This window comes from Sapajus apella, unplaced genomic scaffold (genome assembly GCF_009761245.1).
Source record: "Sapajus apella isolate SASKATOON/1434 unplaced genomic scaffold, GSC_monkey_1.0 scaffold187, whole genome shotgun sequence".
NCBI classification, from domain to species: Eukaryota; Metazoa; Chordata; class Mammalia; order Primates; family Cebidae; genus Sapajus; species Sapajus apella.
Window position 1 is genome coordinate 832,940 of NW_022437127.1, and position 25,519 is coordinate 858,458.

At 40.7% G+C, this 25,519-nt stretch overlaps 1 protein-coding gene and 2 pseudogenes across 6 annotated transcripts in view; 2 read left to right on the forward strand and 1 right to left on the reverse strand.

The window, feature by feature from the left end:
• Positions 1-25,519, forward strand: part of LOC116543393 (Golgi pH regulator) — a 59,417-nt gene that overhangs the window by 31,744 nt on the left and 2,154 nt on the right. For all 6 annotated transcript variants that reach the window (XM_032268910.1, XM_032268905.1, XM_032268906.1 and 3 more), the window contains 4 exons: positions 4,441-4,550; positions 7,072-7,160; positions 8,045-8,137; positions 23,269-23,364. In XM_032268910.1, coding sequence (XP_032124801.1) covers positions 4,441-4,550; positions 7,072-7,160; positions 8,045-8,137; positions 23,269-23,364 — 388 coding nt within the window. The remainder of the gene's footprint in view (positions 1-4,440; positions 4,551-7,071; positions 7,161-8,044; positions 8,138-23,268; positions 23,365-25,519) is intronic.
• LOC116543404 lies at positions 12,290-13,114 on the reverse strand (annotated as a pseudogene).
• LOC116543394 lies at positions 16,134-18,605 on the forward strand (annotated as a pseudogene).

Consider the following 25,519-nt stretch of genomic DNA (forward strand, 5'->3'; position numbering starts at 1 on the left):
GGATTGGAAGACTCAACATAGTAATGATATTAATTCTCCCCAAATTGATATATAAATTTATTCATTTCAAAATCCCAGTAAGATTTATTTGTAGATATACACAAAATGATTCTAAAATTTGTACAGAAAGGCAAAATAACTAGAATAGCTAATATAATTTTGAAAAAGAACAATATGAGAAAAATTCGTCTACCTGATCATAAAATGTATTACATAGCTACAGTAATCAAGACTGTGGTAATGGCAGACATAGATCAGTGAAACAGAAAAGAGAACCCAGAAATACTAACACATGGCCAGGCACAGTGGCTCACGCCTGTAATCTCAGCACTTTGGGAGGCTGAGGTGGGTGGATCACCTGAGGTCAGGAGTTTGAGACCAGACTGACCAATATGGCAAAACCTCATCTCTACTAAAAATACAAAATTAGCCGGACATGGTGGTGTGTGCCTGTAGTCCCAGCTACTTGGGAGGCTGAGATAGGAGAATTGCTTGAACCAAGGAGGCCGAGGTTGCAGTAAACCAAGATGACACCACTGCATTCCCCACTGGGCGACAGAACAAGACGCTGTCTCAAAAAAAATACACAAATACACCCAGCTAATTTTTGACAAAGATATAAAAGCAGTTCAGTGAAGGAAAGAAAGCCTTTCACCAAATGGTGCTAGAGCAATTAGGCATCCATAGGTTAAAAACATGAATTTAAATCTAAGTTTTACTTACACCTTACATAAAATTAAAACAGATAATAGACTAAAATGTAAAACTATAAATGTAGTTTATAGTTTGAAAATGTAAAACTATAAAACTTTTTAGAAAAAAAAAAAAAAAGGAAAGAATCTTTGGAATTGGGCTAGGCAAAAAGTTCTTTACTTAGTACCAAAAGTACAATCCATGAAAGGAAGAACTGATAAATTGGGCTTCATCAAAATTTAACCCTTTTGCTCAGTAAAAGACTGTTAAGAGGATCAAAAGACAAGCTACCAACTGGGAGAAAATATTTGCAAACCACTTATTTGAGAAAGCACTAGTGTCTAGAATAAAAAATGTTCAAAGCTTATGTTTAAAAAGAAAAAGTGCAGTCAGAAAATAGGCAAAAAAGGATGAACTTTTTATTGTAGAGGACATAAAAATGACACATAAGCACATGAAGTGGTGTTCAGTGGTGTTAGCCATTATGTACATGCCATTAAAACCACATGAGATATCACTACACACCTATCAAAATAGCTGAAATAAAAATTAGTGACAACACCAAATACTAGTAAGGATGCTGAGCAACTGATCACTCGTACAGTGCTGGCATCCGGGTAGAATGGTACAGTCCCTTGGGAACACAGTTTAGGTCTTTATTTAAAAACGAAGCATACAGTTACCACACCCCAACAATTGCACTCCTGGACGTTTTTCCAAAAAAAATGAAGATTTGTGTTCACACAAAAAACTGTACTTGAATGTTTGTAGCAACTTTATTCTTAGTAGCCCAAAACTAGAAATAAGTGAGATATCCTTCAATGGGTGAATGGTTAAACAAACTGTGGTACACTTGTGTCATGGAATACTACTTAGCAGGAAAAATGAACAAGCTATTGATACACACAACGACCTGGATGAATCTCTAGAAAATTATGCTGAGTGAAAAAATAATTCCCAAAGAATATATACTGTATTGTTCAAGTTATATATACATTTTTTTGCTGCCCCCGTCCTCCTCCAAGTTATAGATACATTTTTGAAATGACACAATTATAGAAATGGAGAACAGATTAGTGGTTGCCAGAGTTAAGGAGTTGGAGGTGGGAGGGAGGTAAGCTGTACAGGTGCAGTCTGAAGGATCCTTGTAGTGATGGAAATGTCCTGTATTGTGACTCTGTCAATGGCAGTATCCTGCTTGTACTATAGTTTTGCAAGATGTTTCAGTTGGGGAAATCTGGGTAAAGTACATGGAATCTCTGTATTTTTTCTTAAAACTACTTATGAATCTACAATTATTTTGAAAAGTTTTAAAAAAGGAGTGATTGACTTCCTACTAGAAACAGCAGAGACCAGAAAACATAGACTGACCTTTAAACCACAGTGACATTTTTTTAGCTGCTTCCCTTGTATACTGCCACCAAACCTCAGCCAAATGCATATGTTTTTCCATATTAGGAACTTTTAAATGACACTGGGCTAATAGCAAATAGAAAATTTCTTGTTGAGCTACCCCTGTTATAAAGAGGCAATAGTGATGATCATAGCAAAGTTGAAGATGGAAGGTGAGCTAGTTCTATAGTACCTCATATTGTTGGGGGGGTTTAAATTCCTTTTCACATTTCAGAAGGTTTAATATTGTTACCTTCTTAAATATATGATCATTTCTTTTTCATCTACAACTTATTTGATGAAGCAAAATTGGTTTAGAATTAATAGATTCTTAATACAATTGAAAGTAAAAGTGAATTGTTTACAACAAGGCCATGCTTATCTATGTGCAGCCAGCTTTCACTTCTAGTGATTTCACTTCTTCGTCTATTATGAGACCACAGCACAGTGTCAATCACCTTTACATATTCAATCGATTTCACCCCACAGCCAGTCATTAGTGTTTGTTGTATTATAGATGCTGAAAATAAGAACAATAGAACAGAGCTCTGTACCTCATCTCTCCCAACTGCCTCCTTTAATCCAGCATGTTAAGCTGAAATGAACTATTAAATGAGTGGAATAGAACCCTTGCCTTCTTTCTGTATGTGTTCTAGCTTTTTCAACTATGAAAATGTAAAAACCTAGAATTACTAAACCTTAATCTTACAAGTCAGAATCTCCCCAGGTCTGAGCCTCTTCTTGGTTGTTTATTACATCTTCCCAAAATGGTGAGTGATAGGAGATGTATAGTTAGGAGAAAGGCAGAAAGAGCTAAAAGCTATGCTTCATTCACTCACTATCCAGGCAAAGGTCATTTTCAAAAGGAAACAGTAAAGTCAACATGGCTGACATTCTTTCTTGTTAATATCATTTTAGCTAGCGGCTCAAAGAATTTCACCCATAGAAATATCATTTGGTCTTTGGTATCATTGGTACTATTTGTATTAGTCCCAGGCATAAATACCAGTGCTGCTTCTTGCTCGTCACCATTTTTGTCTCCTGCCTCCCAAAAATATCCACCTTGAGTTATATTTTTCTTTGGTCCTGCTATTCTATTTTTATTAGACTCATTCTACTTTGGGAGGTCGAGGCGGGTGGATCACAAGGTCAGGAGATCGAGACCATCCTGGCCAACATGGTGAAACCCCATCTCTGAAAAAAAAAAAAAAAAAAATGTTCAGTGGGTTGGCAAATAGAATAAAAATAAAAAATTTAAAAAAAGACTCATCCTAGTTCATTTTATGCCTGTAGGCCTTGGCCCATTAAACCCTTTAAGTAATCATTTATGTACAAATGATATTTTTTTTAACCTCATGGGGACCCTGTTAATACCTTTGTGGTGGGCTGGGACATGCCGGCAGCTACCACTGTGCTAGTCAGTCCTCCACAGACTGAGAGGACAAGAGGAAGGAGTGATAGGTTTCCTGTTGATTTATTCAGTCGCAGGACAGATTACAGAAGGTGAGGGTATTGGACTTAGAGACTAATATTTTAGAAGGGGACAAGATTATGCAATTTTGCTATTTTTTTTCCTTTTATCTGCCTTTGAAAAAGAAAGTAGAAAACATATATTGAGTTCCTAACTGTGTAACTGGTCCCTTAGGTATGTCAGCTGTTTTATTTTGCCTTTCAATGGTAGCTGTAGTAATTAAAATATGCGTAGCACTTTGTAGTTGACAACGTGAATTCATATTTATTATTTTATTTATCTTCACAACCATCCAGAGATGAGAAGATGAAAACTCTTAAGACCTCCCAGCTTCCAAGTGGCAGAACCAGTCCTCAAATTTATTGCCTAGCCCAAATTCTATCCTTCTTCACCCAGGTCACATTGCTTCTAGTTGTAAGTAGTGGAAGAGTAGGACTCCAGGCTGGGCGCAGTGGCTCACGCCTGTAATCCCAGCACTTTGGGAGGCCCAGGCGGGTAGATCACCTGAGGTCGGGCGTTCAAGACCAGCCTGGCCAACATGGTGAAACTCTGTCTCTACTAAAAATACAAAAAATTAGCTGGGCATGGTGGTGCATGCCTGTAATCCCAGCTACTCAGGAGGCTGAAGCAGGAGAATTGCCTGAACCAGGGAGGCAGAAGTTGCAGTGAGCCAAGATCGACTGCACCATCTCACTCCAGCCGGGGCAACAAGAGCGAAACTCCTTCTCATTAAAAAAAAAAAAAATGTAGGACTCCAGAATCAATATCCTTCCATGAACAGCTCAGTACATGAGAGAGGCAGTTGTGAGACTGGAAAGTGGATGGGACTGGACTGTGAGGGTCCATGCTTCCTTGCTGAGGTTTTATATTTTCTTTCATTTCAGGATGGCAATGGCACGGAGAACATTGTTCCAGAAGGGGGAGGTGTATAACAAACCATCAGGTTTCTGGGGAATGATAAAAAGTGTTGCCACTTCAGCACCAGGAAGTGAAAGTATCCTTTGTTCCTCTGCTTGATTCTTTTTTCAACTCTGGACCAAGAGCAAACGAAAAAAGTAGTATTGGGATAGTCCCTTCTAAGGTACCTGACTGCATCAGAGTCCAGACTCCTGAGAGCTAGGCTTAGGAAGTACCATGTGTACAGTCATCTTTCCAACACCCACACAAGATCATAAAATTATGTCTTTGAGCTGAAGCGGTCCTAAAATGTCAGTCTCTCCATTTTACAGTTGAGAAATAGACCCCGAGAGATTAAGTCACACAGTGGTTTGTGGCAAAGCTAGGAACATAACTGTGGTCTCCTCTTCATAGTTCTTTCCGCTACACTATTACATTTCTCAACTCTGAAAAACCACCATAAAGCATAATGGCTACCTAAAATAAATGGCTTGTATATGGGATGGTAAAGGCCCATTATCTGTCTATCTATTTATGGAGTTTTGCTCTTGTTGCCCAGGCTGGAGTGCAGTGGCACAATCTCGGCTCGACGCAATCTCAGCTCACTGCAACCTTTGCCTCCTGGGTTCAGGCGATTCTCCTGCCTCCTGCAGAGTGGCTGGGATTACAGGCATGCACCACCATGCCCGGCTAATTTTGTGTTGTTAGTAGAGACGGGGTTTCTCCATGTTGGTCAGGCTGGTCTCAAACTCCTGACCTCAGGTGATCCGCCCGCTTCAGCCTCCCAAAGTGCTAGGATTATAGGCATGAGCCATGGCACAGGCCCATAAAAGCCAATTTCTAAAGTAATTAGCATTCCTAAACAAATTTTAATTACCTGTCCTTCTCTAGTGACTCTTTGGTTTCAAGAATCAAGGAGAGGCTGGGTGCAGTGGCTCATCCCTGTAATCCCAGCACTTTGCAAGGCCAAGGTTGGCAGATCACCTGAGCCCAGGAGTTCAAGACCAGCTTGGGCAACATGGCAAAACACTATCTCTACAAAAAATACAAAAATTACCCAGGCCTACTGGCAGGTGCCTGCAGTCCCAACTACTCGGGAGGCAGAAATGGGAGGATTGCTTGAACTTGGGAGGCTAAGGTTGCCGTGAGCCCAGATAACACCACCTCAGGTTGCCTGGGCAACAGAGCTAGACCCTGTCTCAAAAGAAAAATAAATAAAAATCAAGGAGATTTGATTGAGAGACTACTAAATTGTTCGTTTCTGACTGGTTATGATGTTGAACTACTTGCCAAATTAGGTAACCACATTTCTGTGTAGCTCTGACACTGTTAGGTCAAAACTTTGGGGAACTAAGCATGAGGTAGCATACTCCTATTTGCTTCTCTGGCCCAGGGAAATACAAATTCCTTTTTTGCCTCAATTAGAGAACGATGTCTATTCTTGCTGTAAATTATGATTTATGTCCTGCTGTCAAATGAAAATAAGAATAAGATCAAAGAAAGGCAAGATGATTATGGAAGAGAAAGAAAAGGGATTGATTTAGATTTATTTAATCAAGAAACATTTATTTCTTATCTATTTCCAGGCTGAGTGCTAAGGAATAAAATGATAATACAGCCTTTCTCCCCAAGGAGCTTACCCTCTAATCATGGGAGAGACAGGCATATAACTAAACCATGTTGTTTGGTGGCCTGAACCATGCCAGTAATAGCCACTAAAGGAACTGAAGGGCACTTACTGATTGGGTAATAGTGGGAAAAATCACAGAAAGGAGGGAGGATTTGGATTGAATTATATGCTTTTATTTTAGAAGGGGCTATATTTACTGTTTTTATTACTTAAAAATCCATAAAAGCCAATATACGGGTTTGAGCTGTGTTAGTGATGAGTCAACAAAGATATTAGGATTATTTAACCTCCCTGAGCCCCTGTTTTCCAAACAGGAAAGTATTAACTCTACCTGATTGAGTTCTTGGAAAATAACACAGTGTAATGGAAACAGCAGGATTCGGAGGAAAAAAGGATCTGGCTTTGCATCTCCACCAATTAACTGTGTGACTTTGAGCAAGTTATTTAACTCTCTGAGCTTCACTTTCCTTTTATGCAGAACGGATAACACCTCTTTCATGGGATTGTTTTGAGAAGATAACGTTTGAAATGAAAATGTCTGTAAATCCTAGCCTGTATTAGAACACAGTATAAAGTATTCATTCCCTTTTATAGCATATAAACATTATAGTTATTCAGATAATGTAGGAGAAAGCTGGCTTTATTGTAGATGTTACTATTATGTAACCATTTACAATCTTGAATGTAACATTTGGCTTAATCTAACTAGATAAAGAGCAAATGAAACCATCTGTTTGAGCCGCCTGACTTAAGAGAAACTGAGGGGTAATTGTTTGGCGGTGATGCACTCGATGGAGAAGCTTTTACACACCTGTGTCAGAGGTGGGGCAAGTTGCCCTGAAGTAGCGCTGCTGACTGTGGAACAGGAAATTGAGAATACAGGCAATTCCTGGAGTCCACTATAGGAGAAACCAGAAGTGTATGTTTTCTTATTGCCATTTCTTGAAATTCCTATGTGATTTAAACCTTGATGCCCATTCTGTGCCAGATCTTACTCTTATTCAACAGGAAGTGGATGCTTTGGAAGAACTAAGCAGGCAGCTTTTTCTGGAAACAGCTGATCTGTATGCTACCAAGGTACAGAGCAAGGAAACTGAAGTGTGGTTTTTACCAATATGATTAAAGAGAGAACAAGACTAAATGGCTTTTTAGGTTTTCTGTGGCCAAGCAAGAGACACCTCACAGCTCTAATATCAGCCATGAAGCATTAGGGATGAGGGATCTTCACTCTTCATGAGATTGCTCCTATCACTAGCAAAATCCTTAATGGAACACCCTCTGTAGTAGCAATTGTAGGGATAGTCAGAAGAAGCTTTTCAACACTTAGGAAGGTGACACATACCACCTCCTACTGACCTTGTATGAAGATGGTAGCTACTTTTATTCCTTTATAAGTTAATGATATAAGAGCAATAGACACCTATCTACCATGGATGGCCTAGCCCTATTTTAAAGGATCCAGATCAATAAGTGTCAAAACTGCAAGAAGTAACTTTCCTATGTACACCTAAAATAAACTATAATTTAAATATGTAAAATCTGTTAGTAAAGATTGCAAACTGTTTTAATTCTTTTTGAGGACAACTTTATAGGAGTAGCCATATAGGACAGAGGTTAACATAGGCTTTGGAAACAGACCTGAGCCTGCTCACCAGCTTTGTGAATTTCAGCAAGGTATTAACCACTCAAAGCCTCAGTTTTTCTCATCTATAAAATTAAGATAATAGAACATATCTCATAAGAGTCTTTATGAAGATTAAGTGGATAATGCATGTAAGATGTTTATCCCAGTCCCTGGCTGAAAGTAAGCATCAGTAAATGTTGGTCGCAACTACTATTATTATTACAGTGTATGGTTTTTTTACTTAGCCTGAACAGTGATTCATAGAGGGAAGAATACTTGTGTTGAATATAAATTTACATTTTGCTGAGAACCATGTTTTGTGTTTGTTTTCCCCCAGGAGAGAATAGAATACTCCAAAACCTTCAAAGGGAAATATTTTAATTTTCTTGGTTACTTTTTCTCTATTTACTGTGTTTGGAAAATTTTCATGGTAAGTGTATTATTTTTAATTGTCAGAGTTTAGGTGTTTTTCCCTAGCAATGGCAGGGTAATAAGAGTGGATTTGACTGATACATTGAAATAAATTCCAAATGTGATTGAGTCAACAGAGAGCATGATCGTTCACATCTCTTGACTTCATTCTTTTTCCTCTCCCCTTTTTTAGATCATGTAGAAAAGGGAGGTTTCATTTTTCTTCTGTCAGAAATTGTTAATAAGGCCTTAGTTTATGAAATATCTAAATTGAAGCCAGAGCAGTGACTCATGCCTGTAATTCCAGCACCTTGGGAGGTCAAGGCAGGCAGATCATCTTAGGTCAGGAGTTCAAGACCACCCAAGCCAACATGGTGAAACCCCGTCTCTACTAAAAATAGAAAAATTAGCCAGATAAGGTGGTGGGCGCCTGGAACCCCAGCTATTCGAGAGGCTGAGGCAGGAGAATCACTTGAACCCAAGAGGCGGAGGTTGTAGTGAGCCAAGATCATGCCACTGCACTGTAGCCTGGGGGACTGAGCAAGACTCCATCTCAACAAAAATAACCAATTAATTAATTAATTGAATGTGAACATTTCTTATTTTACATTCTGCTTTCTGTATTACTCATGAGTACATGACTATATATAACCTCAACTTCTACCTTCAGCTCAGAAGTTACTTGTCCTTTTTAGTATATACCTATTAAGTTCACAGTAAATTCTAAAATGTATTTCCATGGATAAATTCATTTGCTGTACATATAGCTCTAATTCTTTTGTGGTTTTCTTTTACATCTTTTATGTACAGCATTTGACGTTACCTCTGATTCAGGTATTAATGGATTTCATTGTGATTACAGAAAAGGCCGATTTGGTTCTCTAGTTTGATGACTTACTAGGGTTGTATTTGTGCAAAGAGGAGCTTTGTCAGCTTGTTAGTTAATTTTGATCAATGTAGATGAATGAGGATTTTGGATATAAAGTATCTAGTGTTACAATACATTTATGTCAGCACTACTCAGATGACATTTTAAAATCTCCAGTAAGAGCGAATGAATGAAGATAGTATGTTCAGTTAGTTAAGCTACTAAAAGGTAAAAGATATTTTCCTAAGATACCGCCTTTAGGGAAACATGCCTTTTTTTTTTTTTTTTTTTTTAAGATGGAGTCTCTGTCGCCCAAGCTAGAGGGCAGTGGCACAATCTTGGCTCACTGCAACCTCTGCCTCCCAGGCTCAAGCAATTCTCCTGCCTCAGCCTCCCAAGTAGCTGGGATTACAAGTGTGCACCACCACACCAGGCTAATTTTTTTGTGTTTTAGTAGAGACGGGGTTTCACCATGTTGCCCAGAGTGGCTTCAAATTCCTGAGCTCAGGCAATCCACCCGTCTCAGCCTCCCAAAGTGCTGGGATTGGGATTATAGGCATGAACCCCCATGCCCGGCGTAGGGAAGCATGCCATTTTTTAACAGCTTTATTGGGGTATAACTGACACGTAAACTGAACATATTTATGTACAACTGGGTACATTTTAACATATGTATGTCCCTGTGCAACAACCATCACCACATCAGAACAGAGAACATGTCCATCCATCACTGCCATAATTTTCCTCGTGTCCTTCATAATGCCTTTCTGCCACACCTCTAGTCTCCAGACAACTGCCAGTCTGCTTTCTCTCATTATGTATTAGTTTGTGTTTTCTAGTATGTTATGTAAGTAGAATCCTACAATATGTATCCTTTTTCTGTCTGGTGTATTTTACTCAGCATGATTATTTTACATTTTATCCATGTTATGATATGTATCAGTAGTTTATTCCTTTTTATTGCTGGGTAGTGTTTCCGTGGTTTGGACGTGCCACAATTTTGTTTGTCCTTTCATCTGATGATGGATATTTGGTTGTTTCCAGTTTGAGGATATTACAGATACAGTTGCTGTGAACATTTGTGTACAATTTTGTGTAGAGACAGGCTGTCTTTCTCTTGAGTAGGCACTAAGGAGTGGAATGTCTGGATTATATGGCAGGTGTAATGTTTAACTTTTGAAGAAACAACCAACTCTTTTCCAAAAATATTGTGTGATTAACATTTCTACCTGCACTGTATGAGTTTCAGTTCTTCCACATCCTCACCAACACGCTATATGGCCAGTCTTAATACTTTTAGACATTCTGATAGATATGAGGTGGTATTGCATTGTGATTTTAATTCTATTTCTTTAATAATATTGAGCATCTTGCCATGTGTTTATTTTCCACCTTTTTTTTTATTTGATGAATTATCTGTTTGAATCTTTTGCCAATTTTTTTTTTTATTCTTTTAAGTTCTGAGGTGCATGTGCAGGATGTGCAGGTTTGTTACATAGGTAAGAATGTGCCATGGTGATTTGCTGCATCCATCAACCTGTCACCTAGGTATTAAGCCCAGCATCCATTAGCTATTTTTCCTGATTCTCTCCCTCCCTCTCTGCCCCACCTCAAAAGGTGCCAGTTTGTGTTGTTCCCTTCCCTGTGTCTGTGTGTTCACATTGTTCAGCCCCCACTTATAAGTGAGAACATGTGGTATTTGGTTTTCTGTTCCTGCATTAGTTTGATGAGGATGATGGCTTCCAGCTCCATCCGTGTCCCTGCAAAGGACATGATCTCATTCCTTTTTATGACTGTATAGTATTCCATGGTGTATATGTACCAGTCTATCATTGATGGACATTTGGGTTGATTCCTTGTCTTTGCTATTGTAAGTAGTGCTGCAGTGGACGTACATGTGTATGTATCTTTATAATGGAATCGTTTATATTCCTTTGGGTGTATATCCAGTAATGGGATTGCTGGGTCAAATGGCATTTCTGGTGCTAGGTCTTTGAGGAATCCCCATACTGTCTTCCACAATGGTTGAGTTAATGTACATTCCCACCATCGGTGTCAAAGCTTTCCTATTTCTCTGTAGCCTTGCCAGCATCTGTTGTTTCTTGACTTTTTGATAATTGCCATTCTGACTGGTGTGAGATGGTATCTCATTGTGGTTTTGATTTGCATTTCTCTAATGATCAGTGATATTGAGCTTTTTTTTCATATGTTTGTTGGCCACATAAATGTCTTCTTTTGAGAATTATCTGTTCATGTCCTTTGCCCACTTTTTAATGGGGTTGTTTGATTTTTTTCTTGTAAATTTGCTTAAGTTCCTTGTAGATTCTGGATATTAGGCCTTTGTCACAGGGATAGATTGTGAAAATATCTCCCATTCTGTAGGTTGCCTGTTCACCAGAAGCTCTTTAGTTTAATTAGATATCATTTGCCAATTTTTGCTTTTGTGGAAATTGCTTTTGACATTTTTGTCATGAAAACTTTGCCTGCGCCATGTCCTGAATGTATTGCCTAGATTTTCTTCTAGGGTTTTTATAGTTTTGGGTTTTACATAGTCTTTTTTTTTTTTTTTTTTTTTTTTTTGAGGACCACAAACATTTTTACTTTTATTGTATGTACTTCATGTTACACCCTACATTGTTCACTAGTCTAAGTGAGATAATACATGACATATAGAGGAATGCTATTTATAAAATACCCAAAACCTTTCAAGTTTTTCCTCATTAATTTCACCTGCTCAGAAATAATTTGCATCCCTGGGCACAAATTTCATTTCCTTCATAATGTCCACAATATGGAACAATTATTAGTAACAAAGTATTGCAAAAGATGCGAAACAAGAACACAAAAATGGAATGCAAGAGGAAAACAACCCATTTACATGGTAGTTTATAAACAAGCTAAGGCCTGAGAAATGAATTTTAGAACTAAATTCAGTTTTTTCCATAAACCAAAGTTATATTATCCTACCTACAAATCATGTACAAATACTTGTGAAATAGGCTTTCTTAGAATAAACCCGTTTTGAATCACTCAGCACAGTTCAAAGATAAAAAGTAAAGATCTTTCATAAAGCCTTTTTTTAATTTTTTATTTTTTGCAGGACTACCCCATAGGCTGTGCACCCAGAGTAGCTGAGAAAAGCCTTTTAAAAACCCGAGATGCACTTCACACAAACTAAACCCTGATTTTGCATGTAATGGGCTGTTGATTTGGCTTAATTTTATCACACACAAGACTTGCCACAATAGTGAAGGGAAGACAAAGTCAGGCTAACAACAAAAGAAATCACAAATACAACAATACATTTCAGTTGAGATCAGGTACTGTTTATTAACTGACCAGCTTAGAAAAATAATCATGGTAGACACCTTAGTTCATTCTTCTAATAAGCCTGTTGATCTGATCCTCCCTGTGGCCAGCATCTCCACCTTCTACAAAATGGGTGGTCTTTTTCTTCATTCGTGGAGATCATTTGAAGGGCCACAGGAAGTTATTTCCTTCTTTGAACCGTTTTCCAACAGTATAGATCTCATGAATCAGATCTTCCATGCAGATGATGCCATATTTTCCAATAGATAGAGCAATCAGAGCATCATCTGTCAAAGCAATTCAATTCTTTTTGATTTTGCCATAACCACGTTTGTAGATTAGTTCATTTACTGACTTGAGATTTGTATGCCACTATACAATATATGGCTCTACAATCCTCAGCATGTTAATTGAAGCCTTGTTGAGCTTCACAAAAGTTCCATTGAAGATTTGACGAAGGCAAAGAAGCTGCAACACCTTTCGGACCTTTGGTCTCACACCATTGATACCTCTGATCCTGATGACAGACGCCAATTTGGGTTCTGCAGGTACACAGAAGTTGCTGGCTTTCCTTGCTATCCTTGCCATTCGAATTTCAGTTCTGTGCATCTGCCTATATTCCTTGTGATAGTGCTTCGCTTTTTCATAGATAAGCTTCCTCACCTTTCGAAGCATCTTTTGGGCAAACTTCTTTCTCACGCGCTTAATCTTCAGCTCTGCGAAATTCCTTCTCTTTTTCTTAAGGGTTTCTGGCCCAGCAGGAACCTTCTTCTTCTTCTCTTCTACACCCTCTAAGGTTCCAGCCGGAAAAAGAGGTACATTTAGTCTTTAATCCATCTTGACTTAATTTTTGTATAAGGTGTAAAGAAGCGTTCCAATTTCAGTTTTCTGCATATGGCTAGCCAGTTTTCCCAGCACCGTTTATTAAATAGTCCTTTCCCCATTGCTTGTTTTTGTCAGCTTTGTCAAGGATCAGATGGCTGTAGATGTGCAGTCTTATTTCTGAGTTCTCTGTTCTGTTCCATTGGTCTATGTATCTGTTTTTGTACCAGCACCATGGTATTTTGGTTACTGTAACCTTGTAGTATAGTTTGAAGTCAGGTAGCGTGATGCCTCCAGCTCTGTTCTTTTAGCTTATGATTATCTTGACTATACAGGTACTTTCTTGCTTCCATATGAATTTTAAAATCATTTTTTCTACTTGTGTGAAGAATGTCAATGGTAGTTTAATGGGAGTAGCATTGAATCCATAAATTACTTTGGGCAGTATGGCCATTTTCATGGTATTGATTCTTCCTATCCAGGAGCATGGAATGTTTTTCCATTTGTTTGTGTCCTGACTCCCTTGAGCAGTGGTTTGTAGTTCTCCTGGAAGAGGTCCTTCACTTCTATTATTAGCTGTATTCCTAGGTATTTTATTCTCTTGGTAGCAATTGTAAATGGGAGGTCATTCATGATTTGGCTCTCTGCTTGTCTGTTGTTAGGGTATAGGAATGCTTGTGATTTTTGCACATTGATTTTTGTATCCTCAGACTTTGCTGAAGTTGCTTATCAATTTAAGTAGCTTTTGGGCTGAGACGATGGAGTTTTCTAGAAATAGGATTATGTCATCTGCAAAGACAATTTGACTTCCTCTCTTCCTATTTGAATACTCTTTATTTATTCCTCTTGCCTGATTGAGCTGGCCAGAACTTCCAATAGTATGTTGACTAGGAGCGGTGAGAGAGGGCACCCTGTCTTGTGCCGGTTTTCAAAGGGAATGCTTCCAGCTTTTGCCCATTCAGTATGATATTGGCTGTGGGTTTGTTATAAATGGCTCTTATTATTTTGAGGTATATTCCTTTAATACTTAGTTTATTGAGAGTTTGTAGCATGAAGGGATGTTGAATTTTATGAAAGGCCTTTTCTGTGTCTATTGATATAATCGTGTGGTTTTTGTCATTGGTTCTATTTATGTGATGGATTATGTTTATTGATTCACGTATGTTGAACCAGCCTTGCGTCCTGGGGATGAAACCGACTTGATCATGGTAGATAAGTGTTTTGATGTGCTGCTGGATTTGGTTTGCCAGGATTTTCACATCGGTGTTCTTCAGGGATGTTGGCCTGAAGTTTTCTTTTTTGTTGTTGTTGTATCTCTGCCAGGTTTTGGTATCAGGATGATGCTGGCCTCATAAAATGAGTTAGGGAGGAGTCCCTACTTTCCCATTGTTTGGAATCATTTCAGAAGAAACGGTACCAGCTCCTCTTTGTACCTCTGAATTCAGCTATAAATCCATCTGGTCCTGGGCTTTTTTTGGTGATAGGCTACTTATTACTGACCCAATTTCAGAACTCGTTATGGGTCTCTTCAGGGATTCAGCTTCTCCCTGGTTCAGTCTTGGGAGGATGTATGCCTCCAGGAATTTATCCATTTCTTCTAGATTTTCTAGTTTATTTGCGTAGAGGTGTTATCATATTCTCTGATGGTCATTTGTATTTCTGTGGTGTCAGTGGTGATATCCCTCCCCTTTATCATTTTTATTGTGTCTGTTTGATTCTTCTCTCTTTTTTTATTAGTCTAGTAGCAATCTATATTTTATTAATTTTTTCAAAAAACTGGCTCCTGGATTCATTGACTTTTTGAAGGGTTTGTTATGTCTCTGTCTCCTTCAGTTCTGCTCTGACCTTGATGTTTTCTTGTCTTCTGCTAGCTTTGGAGTGTGTTTGCTCTTGGTTCTCTTGTTCTTTTAGTTGTGTTAGGCTGTCGATTTGAGATCTTTCTGGCTTTTTGATGTGGGCATTTAGTGCTATCCATTTCCCTCTTAACACTGCTTTAGGTGTATCCCAGAGATTCGGGTATGTTGTCTCTTTGTTCTCATTAGTGTCAAAGAACTTCTTGATTTCTGCCTTAATTTCATTATTTACTAAGGAGTCATTCAGGAGCAGGTTGTTCAATTTTCATGTAGTTGTGTGGTTTTGAGTTAGTTTCTTAGCCTTGGGTTCTAATTTGATTGTGCTGTGGTCTTAGAGACTATTTGTTATGATTTCAGTTCTTTTGCATTTGCTGAGGGGTGTTTTACTTCCAATTATGTGATCAATTTTAGAGTAAGTGCCATGTGGCACCAAGAAGAATGTATATTCTGTTGTTTTTGGGTAGAGAGTTCTGTAGATGTCTATCAGATCCACTTGATCCAGGGCCGAGTTCCGGTCCTGAATACATTTGTTAATTTTCTGTCTCAATGATCTGTCTAATATTGACAGTGCGGTGTTAAAGTCTCCCACTATTATTATGTGGGAGTGTAAGTCTCTTTGTAGGTCTCTAAGAACTTGCTTTATAGAGCTGGGTGCTCCTGTGTTGGGTATATATATATATATATATATATATTTAGGATAGTTAGTTCTTCTGGTTGAATTGAATCCTTTACCATTGTGATGTAATGCCCTTGTCTTTTTTTTTTTTTTTTTTTGTCTTTGTTGGTTTAAAATCTGTTTTGTCAGAAACTAGGATTGCAACCCTTGCTTTTTTTTTTTTTTTTTTTTTTTTCTTTCCATTTGCTTGGTAAATTTTCTTCCATCCTTTTATTTTGAGCCTATGTGTTTCTTTGCATGTGAGACTGGTCTCTTGAATGCAGCACACCAATGGATCTTGATTCTTTATCCAGGTTGCCATTCTGTGTCTTTTAATTGGGGCATTTAGCCCATTTACATGTAAGTTTAATATTGTTATGTGTGAGAGGCCGCCCTGAGACGGTTCGCCATGGACCGAGGGCCCCAACTGGGGAGGCGCCGCCGCCGCTGAGCCCGCGGCCAGACGGCCCCTCAGTAGCATCCACACCGGGAGTCGCGGGGCCCCTGGGCGAGCTCGCGCTGTCCGAGCCCACACTGCCGCGGCCGCCGCCTTCCCGCTCGGCCCGGCGGCCTGGGAAACATGGCCACGGGCTGCATGGGCAGCACCCGCACCCCGCTGCGGAGCCACGCAGCCCTCGGAGCCCGATTATATACAGCCCTGCTCTGGGATACACCTCCATTGGATTTAAGAGAGTCCTCATCAGCACTGACTTTCAACTATGGAATCGCAGATGGTTGATGATGAAGCACCGGCCGTGTAAATGAAGATCAGGTGAGGAGCAGGACGATGCCCAAGAGTGGGTGCCCTAAAGCACCACAGCAGGAAGACGTTTCCCTCAGCAGCGACATGGTGGAGAAGCAGACTGGGAAAAAGGATAAAGTTTCTCTTACCAAGACCCCAAAGCTGGAGCATGGCGATGGCGGGAAGGAGGTGAGGGAGCGAGCCAGCAAGCGGAAGCTGCCCTTTACTGCAGGCGCCAATGGGGAGCAGAAGGACTCAGACACAGATGCCTCCAGCCCAGTCCCTGTTGTGGTGCTGCAAGGCTGGTACGCTCCTCGAAGCACCATGCCATGAGATGGAGGTGCCTAGAAGCAAGAAGAAAGAGAAGCAGGGCCCTGAGCAGAAGAGAATTAAGAAGGAACCTGTCACCCAGAAGGCCGGGCTGCTGTTTGGCATGGGGCTGTCTGGAATCCAAACCGGCTACCCTCTCTCCGAGCGCCAGCAGGTGACCCTTCTCATGCAGATGACAGCCGAGGAGTCTGCCAACAGCCCAGTGGACACAACACCAAAGCACCCCTCCCAGTCTACAGTGTGTCAGAAGGGAACACCCGACTCCGCCTCAAAAACCAAAGATAAAGTGAACAAGAGGGACGAGGGAGGAGAGACCCGCCTGCACCGAGCGGCCATCCGCGGGGATGCCTGGCGCATCAAGGAGCTCATCAGCGAGGGGGCAGATGTCAACGTCAAGGACTTCACAGGCTGGACGGCGCTGCACGAGGTCTGTAACCGGGGCTACTATGACGTCGCAAAGCAGCTGCTGGCTGCAGGTGCAGAGGTGAACACCAAGGGCCTGGACGACGACACGCCTTTGCACGATGCTGCCAACAACGGACACTACAAGGTTGGCATCACCCCTCGGCCCTTCACACTGGCCTGTCCTGGCATCTGGGTGGTTCTGAAGCTTTGTCCCCGCAGCTAGCCAGTTACCTTGTGTGGGGCACCTGAAAGCAAGTTTTTGCCACCCCTCACCCTGAAGGCCGAGCTATGCCCTCTGTCTGCCTCCAGCTTTCCCATCCGGGGTCAGCGCCTGGACGGCCTCTCACAGGTTTCGCAGCAAGCCCATCTATGGAAAGGCTCGTATCCACTAGCCGTTTAGGTCTGGTTGGATTTTAGCAGGTGAAGGATTCCACCAAGTGGAAGGAGGCCTGCAGGAGTTGCTGCTGGTCCCTGTCACCACTGTGGGGCTGTTAGACCTGCAAGGCAGACCCACTCTCGTCTGGAATGAGGTAACACCAAGAGGTGTGGCCAGTGCATAGGACATAGGCTCAGGATTTAGAAAGTGGCCATTGTGGCAGGCCCAGGAGCAGTGAGCCTGAGAGGTCTCAGCCTCTGTGGGGGGCGAGAGAGGTGGTGGGGTTCCTGACACCCCCATCCTGCTGGAAAGCAGGGGTGCTGCCTGGAGATGGGGCAGATCTCACTGAAGTCATCAGCAGAGCTTCTTGGACAGCCCCTGCTTACAGGCAGGACAGCAAGACCGGGTGCACATTGCCCTCGCCCATCAGGCTTCTCTGCAGCAAGCCCCATCTGGCCACTGCGGGAGGTCCTGGAGCCCGCAGCACCTTGGCCTTAAGGAACACACTTGGGACACGGTTCATTCCTGCAGGGTGGGGGGTGATTTAAGACTCTGAGACAAGCAGGGATCTCAGAACACTTAGTCAGTGTTTGATGTTAAAACGTGACCAAACTTATAGGTAAGATGATAAAAAAAAAAAATTGTTATGTGTGATTTGATCCTGTCATCATGATGCTAACTAGTTATTTTGCAGACTTGTGATTGTAGTTTCTTCGTAGTGTCGTTACTCTGTGTACTTCACTGTGTTTTTGTAGTGGCTGGTAATAGTTTTTCTTTTCCATATTTAGTAATTCCTTCTGGAGCTCTTGCAAGGTGGTGATGAGTTCTCTCAGCATTTGCTTGTCTGAAAAGGAATTTATTTTATTATGAAAAGGATTTTATTTCTCCTTTACATATGAAGCTTAGTTTGCCCAGATAAGAAATTCTGGGTTGGAAATTCTTTTCTTTAATAATGTTGAATATTGGCTCCCCATCCCTTCTGGCTTGTCTGAGAGGTCTTTGTTAATCTGATGGATTTCCCTTTGCAGGTGACCTGGCCTTTCTCTCTGGCTGCCCTTAACATTTTTTCCTTCATTTTGAACTTAGAGAATCTGATAATTATGTGTCTTGGGGTTGATCTTCTCATGAAGTATTTTACTGGAGTTCTCTGGATTTCCTGAATTTGAATGTTGGCCTGTCTTGCTAGGTTGGGGAAGTTCTCATAGATGATATCCTGAAGTATGTTTAACAACTTGAAACTTGGTTCCATTCTCCCCATCTCTTTCAGGTACCCAAATCAGCTACAGGTTCAGTCTTTCTACATAATCCCATAGTTCTTAGAGGTTTTGTTTATTCCTTTTAATTCTTTTTTTTCTAACCTTGTCTGCCTGTCTTATTTCAGCAAGATAGTCTTCAGGTTCTGAGATCCTTTCCTCTGCTTGGTCTCTTCAACTGCTGATACTTGTGGTTGCATTGTGAAGTTCACATCATGTGTTTTTCAGCTCCATCAGGTTATGTTCCTCTTTAAACTGGTTATTCTGGTTAACAGCTCCTGTAATGTTTTATCATGGTTCTTAGCTTCTTTGCATTGAGTTAGAACCTTACTCCTTATGCTCAACCAAGTTTGCTATTGCCCACCTTCTAAAGCCTACTTCTGTCAGTTCATCCATCTCACCCTCGGCCTCAGCCCAGTTCTGTGCCCTTGCTGGAGAGGTGTTATGATCATTTGGAAGAGAAGAGGCACTCTGGCTTTTTGAGTTTTCAGCATTTCTGTGTTGATTCTTTCTCATCATCTTCAGTTTATCTACCTTCAATTTTTGAGGCTGCTGACCTTTGGATGTAGTTTTTTTTGGGGGGTCTTTATTTGTTGATGCTGTTGTTGTTAATTTGTTTGTCTTTCTTTTAACAGTCAGGCCTCTCTTCTGTATGGCTGCTGCCATTTGTTGAGGGGTCCAATCCATACCCTACTTGCCTGGGTCCCTCCCACAGCTGGAGGTATCACCAGTGGAGGCTGCAGAAGAGCAAAGATGGCAGCCTGCTCCTTCCTCTGGGAGCTCTGTCCCAGAGGGGCACTGACCTTATGCCAGTGACAGGGTTTCACCTAGTCAGGACGCACTGGATCAGGGACCTGCTTAAGGAAGCACTCTGACTGTCCCTTGGCAGAGCAGGTGTGCTGCACCAAAGGGAATCCCCCTCAGGACTGCCCAGACTCTTCAGAGCCGGCAGGCAGGAAAGACTAAGTCCGCTGAACCATGGAGACCACAGCCACCCCTACCCCCAGGGGCTCCTTTCCAGGGAGATCAGAGTTCTCTCCATAAACCCCTACCTGAAGTTGCTGGAATTTCTGCAGAGAGGCCCCGCCTGGTGAGGAGGAATGGATCCAGGACCCACCTAAAGAAGCAGTCTGGTCACAGTCTACCACAGCCACTGTGCTGCACTGTGGGGAATTCCTCCTGGTCCAAACCACCTATTCTCCCCAGCACTGGCAGGGGTAAATGGCAGACTGGACCCCCAGTGATGGTGGCTCCCCCAGGAACTTGGTCATCTTAGGCAATCACCAGCCTGCTGCTGCTGGCTGCAACCCCAGTGGCCACTGAGCATCTGGGCAGCTCTCTGCTTGGGACCCAAGGCGCTGTTGGCATGGGCACACGAGGGGATATCCTGATTCACAGGTTACACAGTGGAAGAAGCATGGTTTCCTGGGCGGGGTGCTACAATCACTCACCACCTCCCTTGGTTGGGGATGGGAACTCCCTTTGCTCTGTGTGGCTCCCAGGTGGGGCCATTGCACCACCCAGCTTTTCCTCGCTCTCTGTGGGTTGTGCCAACTTCCTAGTCAGTCTCAATGAGAGAACCTGGTTACCTCAGCCCGAAGGTGCAGTATTCACTCACTGTTTTCATTCTTGATGGGAGCTGCCAACAGCAGCTACTTCTAGCTGGCCATCTTGGCCCCTCCGCTGACCTTGCCAGTGTTTTAATTAAGTTGTTCCTTTCCCGTGTCCTTCCTTCCTGTCTTTCTTCTTCTTATCCTTTTTCTCCTGCTCCTCCTGCAATCTTATTGCACTGGCTAAAACCTTCAGTACAAAGTTGAATAGAAGTGGTAGGAATAGTCATGTTACCCTTGTTCCTGATCTTAGGGTGTTAGCATCCAATCTCACCATTCAATATGACATTAGGTTTTCCCTGGATGCCCTTTATCAGGTTTTTTTTTTTTTTCAAAAACCTGGCTCCTGGATTCGTTGACTTTTTTTGAAGGGTTTGTTATGTCTCTAACTCCTTCAGTTCTACTCTGACCTTGGTTATTTCTTGTCTTCTGCTAGTCTAGCTAATTTTCAAATTTGTAGTAGAGACAGGGTTTCACCATGTTGGCCAGGCTGGTCTTGAACTCCTGACCTCAGGTGATCCACCCACCTCAGCTTCCCAAAGTGCTGGGATTACAGATGTGAGCCGCAGCACCCAGCCTCATGTATAAGTTTTTATGTGAACATATGTTTTAATTTCTCTTACATGTATATGTAGGGGTAGAATTGCTGTGTCATATGCTAAGTATATGTTTAACCTTTTAAAGAACTACTAGACTTTTCCAAAACGGCGGCACCAGTTTACACTCCTCTCAGCAGGGGACAAGGGTTCTAATTTCTCCACATCTTCACCAATACTTGTTATTATCTTTTTTATTATAGCCATCCTCATGAGTATGACGGCGATGCCTCTCTTATTAATATTGGTAACCTGTGACTTCCCTCTTTTGTCTTTATCAGTCTGGTAGAAGTTTACTGATTTTATTGAACTTTTTAAAGAACCAACTTTTGGGTTAACTAGTTTTCGCTCTTGCCTTTGTCTTTATTATTTCCTTTCTTCTGCTTATTTTGAATCTTCTTTTTCTAATTTCTTAAGATAGAAACTAAGATCACTGATTGGAGACCTTTGCTGATATAGGTGTTTTAATGCTATACATTTCTTGCTATGTACTGCTATAATAGATCTCACAAACTTTAATGAATTGTATTTCTCATTCAATTCAAAATGCTAATTTCCCTTTGATTACCTCTTTGATTCATGGCTGATTTAGAAATGTGTTATAAAATATTTGAGGATCTTCCAAATATTACTCTCTAATTGATTTCTAATTTAATTTCATGTGGTCTAAGAACATACTTTGTATGATATGAATCTTTTAAAATGTATTGACTTGTTTCCTGTCCCAGACAGAATATGGTCAGTTGAGCTCAGCTTGGTAAAAGTTTTACATGTATGTGAGTAGGATATGTATGCTGCTCTTGTTGGCAGGAGTGTTACATAAATGTCAATCATGTCAAATTGATTGATAGTATTATTAGTTTCTGACTAATTTTATCAATTATTGAGAGAGGGGGATCCAGCCATCGTTGTGGATTTGTCCATTTCTTTTTTATTTCTATCAGTTTTGCTTTATGTATTTTGGAGCTCTGTCATTAAGTACATAAACATTTAGAATCATTGCGTACCCTTGTTGAAATGATCCTTTTATCATTCTGAAATGTCCCTTTTAATACCTGGCAGTATTTTTGCTATGAAATCTACTTCATCTGACATTAATATAAACATTCTAGCATTCTTTTTTTTTTTTTTTTTGAGACAGAATCTTGCTCTGTTGCCAGGCTGGAGTGCAGTGGCACCATCCAGGCTCACTGCAACCTCCACCTCCCAGGTTCAAGCAATTCTCCTGCCTCAGCTTCCCGAATAGCTGGGGAAGCTAAGTATATGCTACGACGCCCAGCTAATTTTTGTATTTTTAGTAGAGGCAGGGTTTCACCATGTTGGCCAGGATGGTCTTGATCTCTTGACCTTGTGATCCACCCTCCTCAGCCTCCCAAAGTGCTGGGATTACAGGCGTGAGCCATCACGCCCGGCCCCTGACATTCTAGCTTTCTTTTGATTAGTGTTAGCATAATATATTTTTTCCATCCTTTTACTTCAAACCTATTTGTATCTTTATATTTATTACAGTGGATTTCTCGTAAGCAATGTATAGTTGAGTCTTGCGTTTTTCTTTGATCTAACCATTTCATTGGCATGTTTAGATCAGGGATCAGCAATCTATAGCCCACAGGCCAAACCTAACCACCGCCTGCTTCTGGAAATAAAGTTTTATTGGAACACAGCCAGGTCCATTCATTTGTGTATGTCTGTGGCAGCTGTCGCACTCCAGTGGCAGAGCTTGCTCACCTATTGTGCAGACCATTTACATTTAATGTGATTATTGATTTGGTTCGATTTTATTTTTGATGTGGTTGGATTTTAAACTACTGTGTTGCTATTTCTTTTCATTGGTCTCATCTGTTCTTTTTTCTTTTTCCTTTTTTCAAACTGCCATCTTAGAGATTGAGTATTTTTCATGATTCCATTTGATATCATTCGTTGACTTACTAGCTATAACTCCTTTTTTGTTATTTTAGTATTTGCTGTTAGAGCATTCAGAAAATAACCACAAGGTATGACCCTGGGATTTCTTGATTCTCTTAACCTGACTTCATCTACCAGAATGTTACCTTTCTGGCTTCTGATAAATTGAGGAATATATGCCACAGCTTTATTCCCCTTGACTCTTCACCAAAAAGAAAGATGGAGTAAATAGGGACTTTTGTTTGCCTGTATGTGAGTAGACAAAAGAGATTTCCTATATATGGTTTGGATTGAGAATAGAATTGCCTGTTTAGGATCATTGACCTGTAAGGTATGTTCTAGTGATTAATTCATTAGTTTGAGTCACTTTTTGAAACAGTGAGTGATTGTTAAGATGCTCTAACATAAAAGTCTACATCTTTGCAGGCCACCATCAATATTGTTTTTGATCGAGTTGGGAAAACAGATCCTGTCACAAGAGGCATTGAGATCACTGTGAATTATCTGGGAATCCAATTTGATGTAAGCGTTCTATCAAGATCCTGGTTTGTCGTGTTTCTTTCTGTTTTATCTGCTATAACTTCCCCTTGTTAAGATGGTCATTTGCGTGCTTTAGGTACTGGCCTCTGCTTTTGTTCTTCCCACTCTCCTGTGTATATTTTGACAGATTCACATGGAAAAAATTTTTTAAAGTTAAATATATTTGAATTTTATTTTATTTTTTTAATCATACTTGAAGTTTTGGGGTACATGTGCAGATCATGCAGGATTGTTACATAGGTATACATATGCCACGGTTGTTGGCTGCATCCGTGCCCCCGTCACCTACATTAGGTATTTCTCCTAATGTTATCCCATCCCAGTTCCCCCACACCCTGCTAGAAAATTTTTATATTTTGATGTATTCACATGGAAAATTTGTAAAAGGCCAAGATCCTCTTAGCATAAAGCCAGAAGTAATGACTGATACTTAATATTGTCATGGATGCTGATTATTTCTATAGTTGCTCCTTTGCTTCTCTGTACCCAGCTACCAGTTTACCATTTTCTCCCCACCAAAGTGTTCAGATACTTCTCTCTCTGATTCTTGATGAGCTCTTCAAACACACAACTCACCTTTGATGCCCTAAGGGAAAATTAACTACTAATTATTGTTCTGTGCTAGAACTGAAATGATTTCTGCTGTAAGAAATGATCTTTATCCGTTAATGTGGACCTTGGGCTTAAAGATGGCAACTGTCACCTATGAACAAAGTTGTTTTTTATTGTCTTTTTACCTGTTTCATAATACCACTGTCATAAACACACCCTTGTCCTAATTGAAGTTCAATGTCTTTATTCATAAACCAGAGCCAAAGACTGACTGAATAGCACTTTAAGACCAACGTCACACTCTTAGTTCCAGTATAGACCATTTAGCTGTGCTGTCAGCGTAAACACAGTCTGCATGCGACCCCCAGTCAGACATGCCCCTGATCTCAAAGGGACTTGGATAAAATTAAAATGAACCAGAGCAAACTGAGCCCAATCCTTGAGAAACATCTCAACGTACATGTTTCTTGATGCTAGATCAATAGTCTATCTTCTTTGAGTGTAAAGGAACATAGTGTCTTTTCTTTGAGTAGTATACAAATTGTATTAAGTATGCTTTACAGGCAAGCCACTGTGGCTCATGCCTGTAGTCCCAGCACTTTGAGAGGCTGAGACAGATCACTTGAGTCCAGGAGTTCCAGACCAGCCTGGGCAACAAGGGGAAACCCCATCTCTACAAAATTATTAAAGATTAGCTGGACATGGTAGCATGCACCTCTAGTCCCAGCTACTCAGGGGGCTGAAGCAGGAGGATCACTCGATCTGGGGGAGGCAGAAGTTGCAGTGAGCTGATATAATGCCACTGCACTCCAGTCTAGGTGATAGAGTGAGACCCCCATCTCAAAAACCAACAAAAAGTATGCTTTGCTCTTGTTGCATTTGTGTTTTCTTCATTTAAGTGTTTTACTGGGCTGAAGTTTTAGCAATGCTTTTCCTTTTCTGTACTTTTTGAGGATACTTAATGGCCATGTATATATACAATCTATAATTCATCTGTTTACTCCATATTTTCTTATTATTCCGAATAACAAATCTTTTAGATATTAGTAATAGCAGCTCCCTTTCAGTTACTTTTTAGAACCGAATCAAACACAGGGTCCCAAAACTCCTTCTCACTATGAAGCAATGCAGGAGGAGAAAAAGTATCATGTGGTTCCAGTGAAGTGCAACTATTTCCTAGAATTAGCTGAGAATGTCTACATACTCTTTTGCTAAAAAGAGAAAGATTCCTTGAAGTCTTGGTGGTTAGGGAACTGTTATTCATAGAGATTGAAAATAATCAAGCTATTATTTAGTTTCCTTTTCATTCCTGCTTTTCGTTCATCACAGTAAAACTGTACCATTCCATGTTTTTTTCTGATTTATTATGTCACTTCTCTGTACTTGCTGCCAGCCATAGTGACTCGTGCCTGTAATACCAACACTTGGGGAGGCTGATCTGGGAGTATTGCTTGAGCCCAGAAGTTTGAGACCAGCCTGGACCACATAGCAAGACCCTGGCTTTACAAAAAATAAAAACTGTTAAGGTTTCAGTAAGTCTGCTAATTAAGATACCCACTGCAGTCTTTCTGTAGGTGTTTTTGCC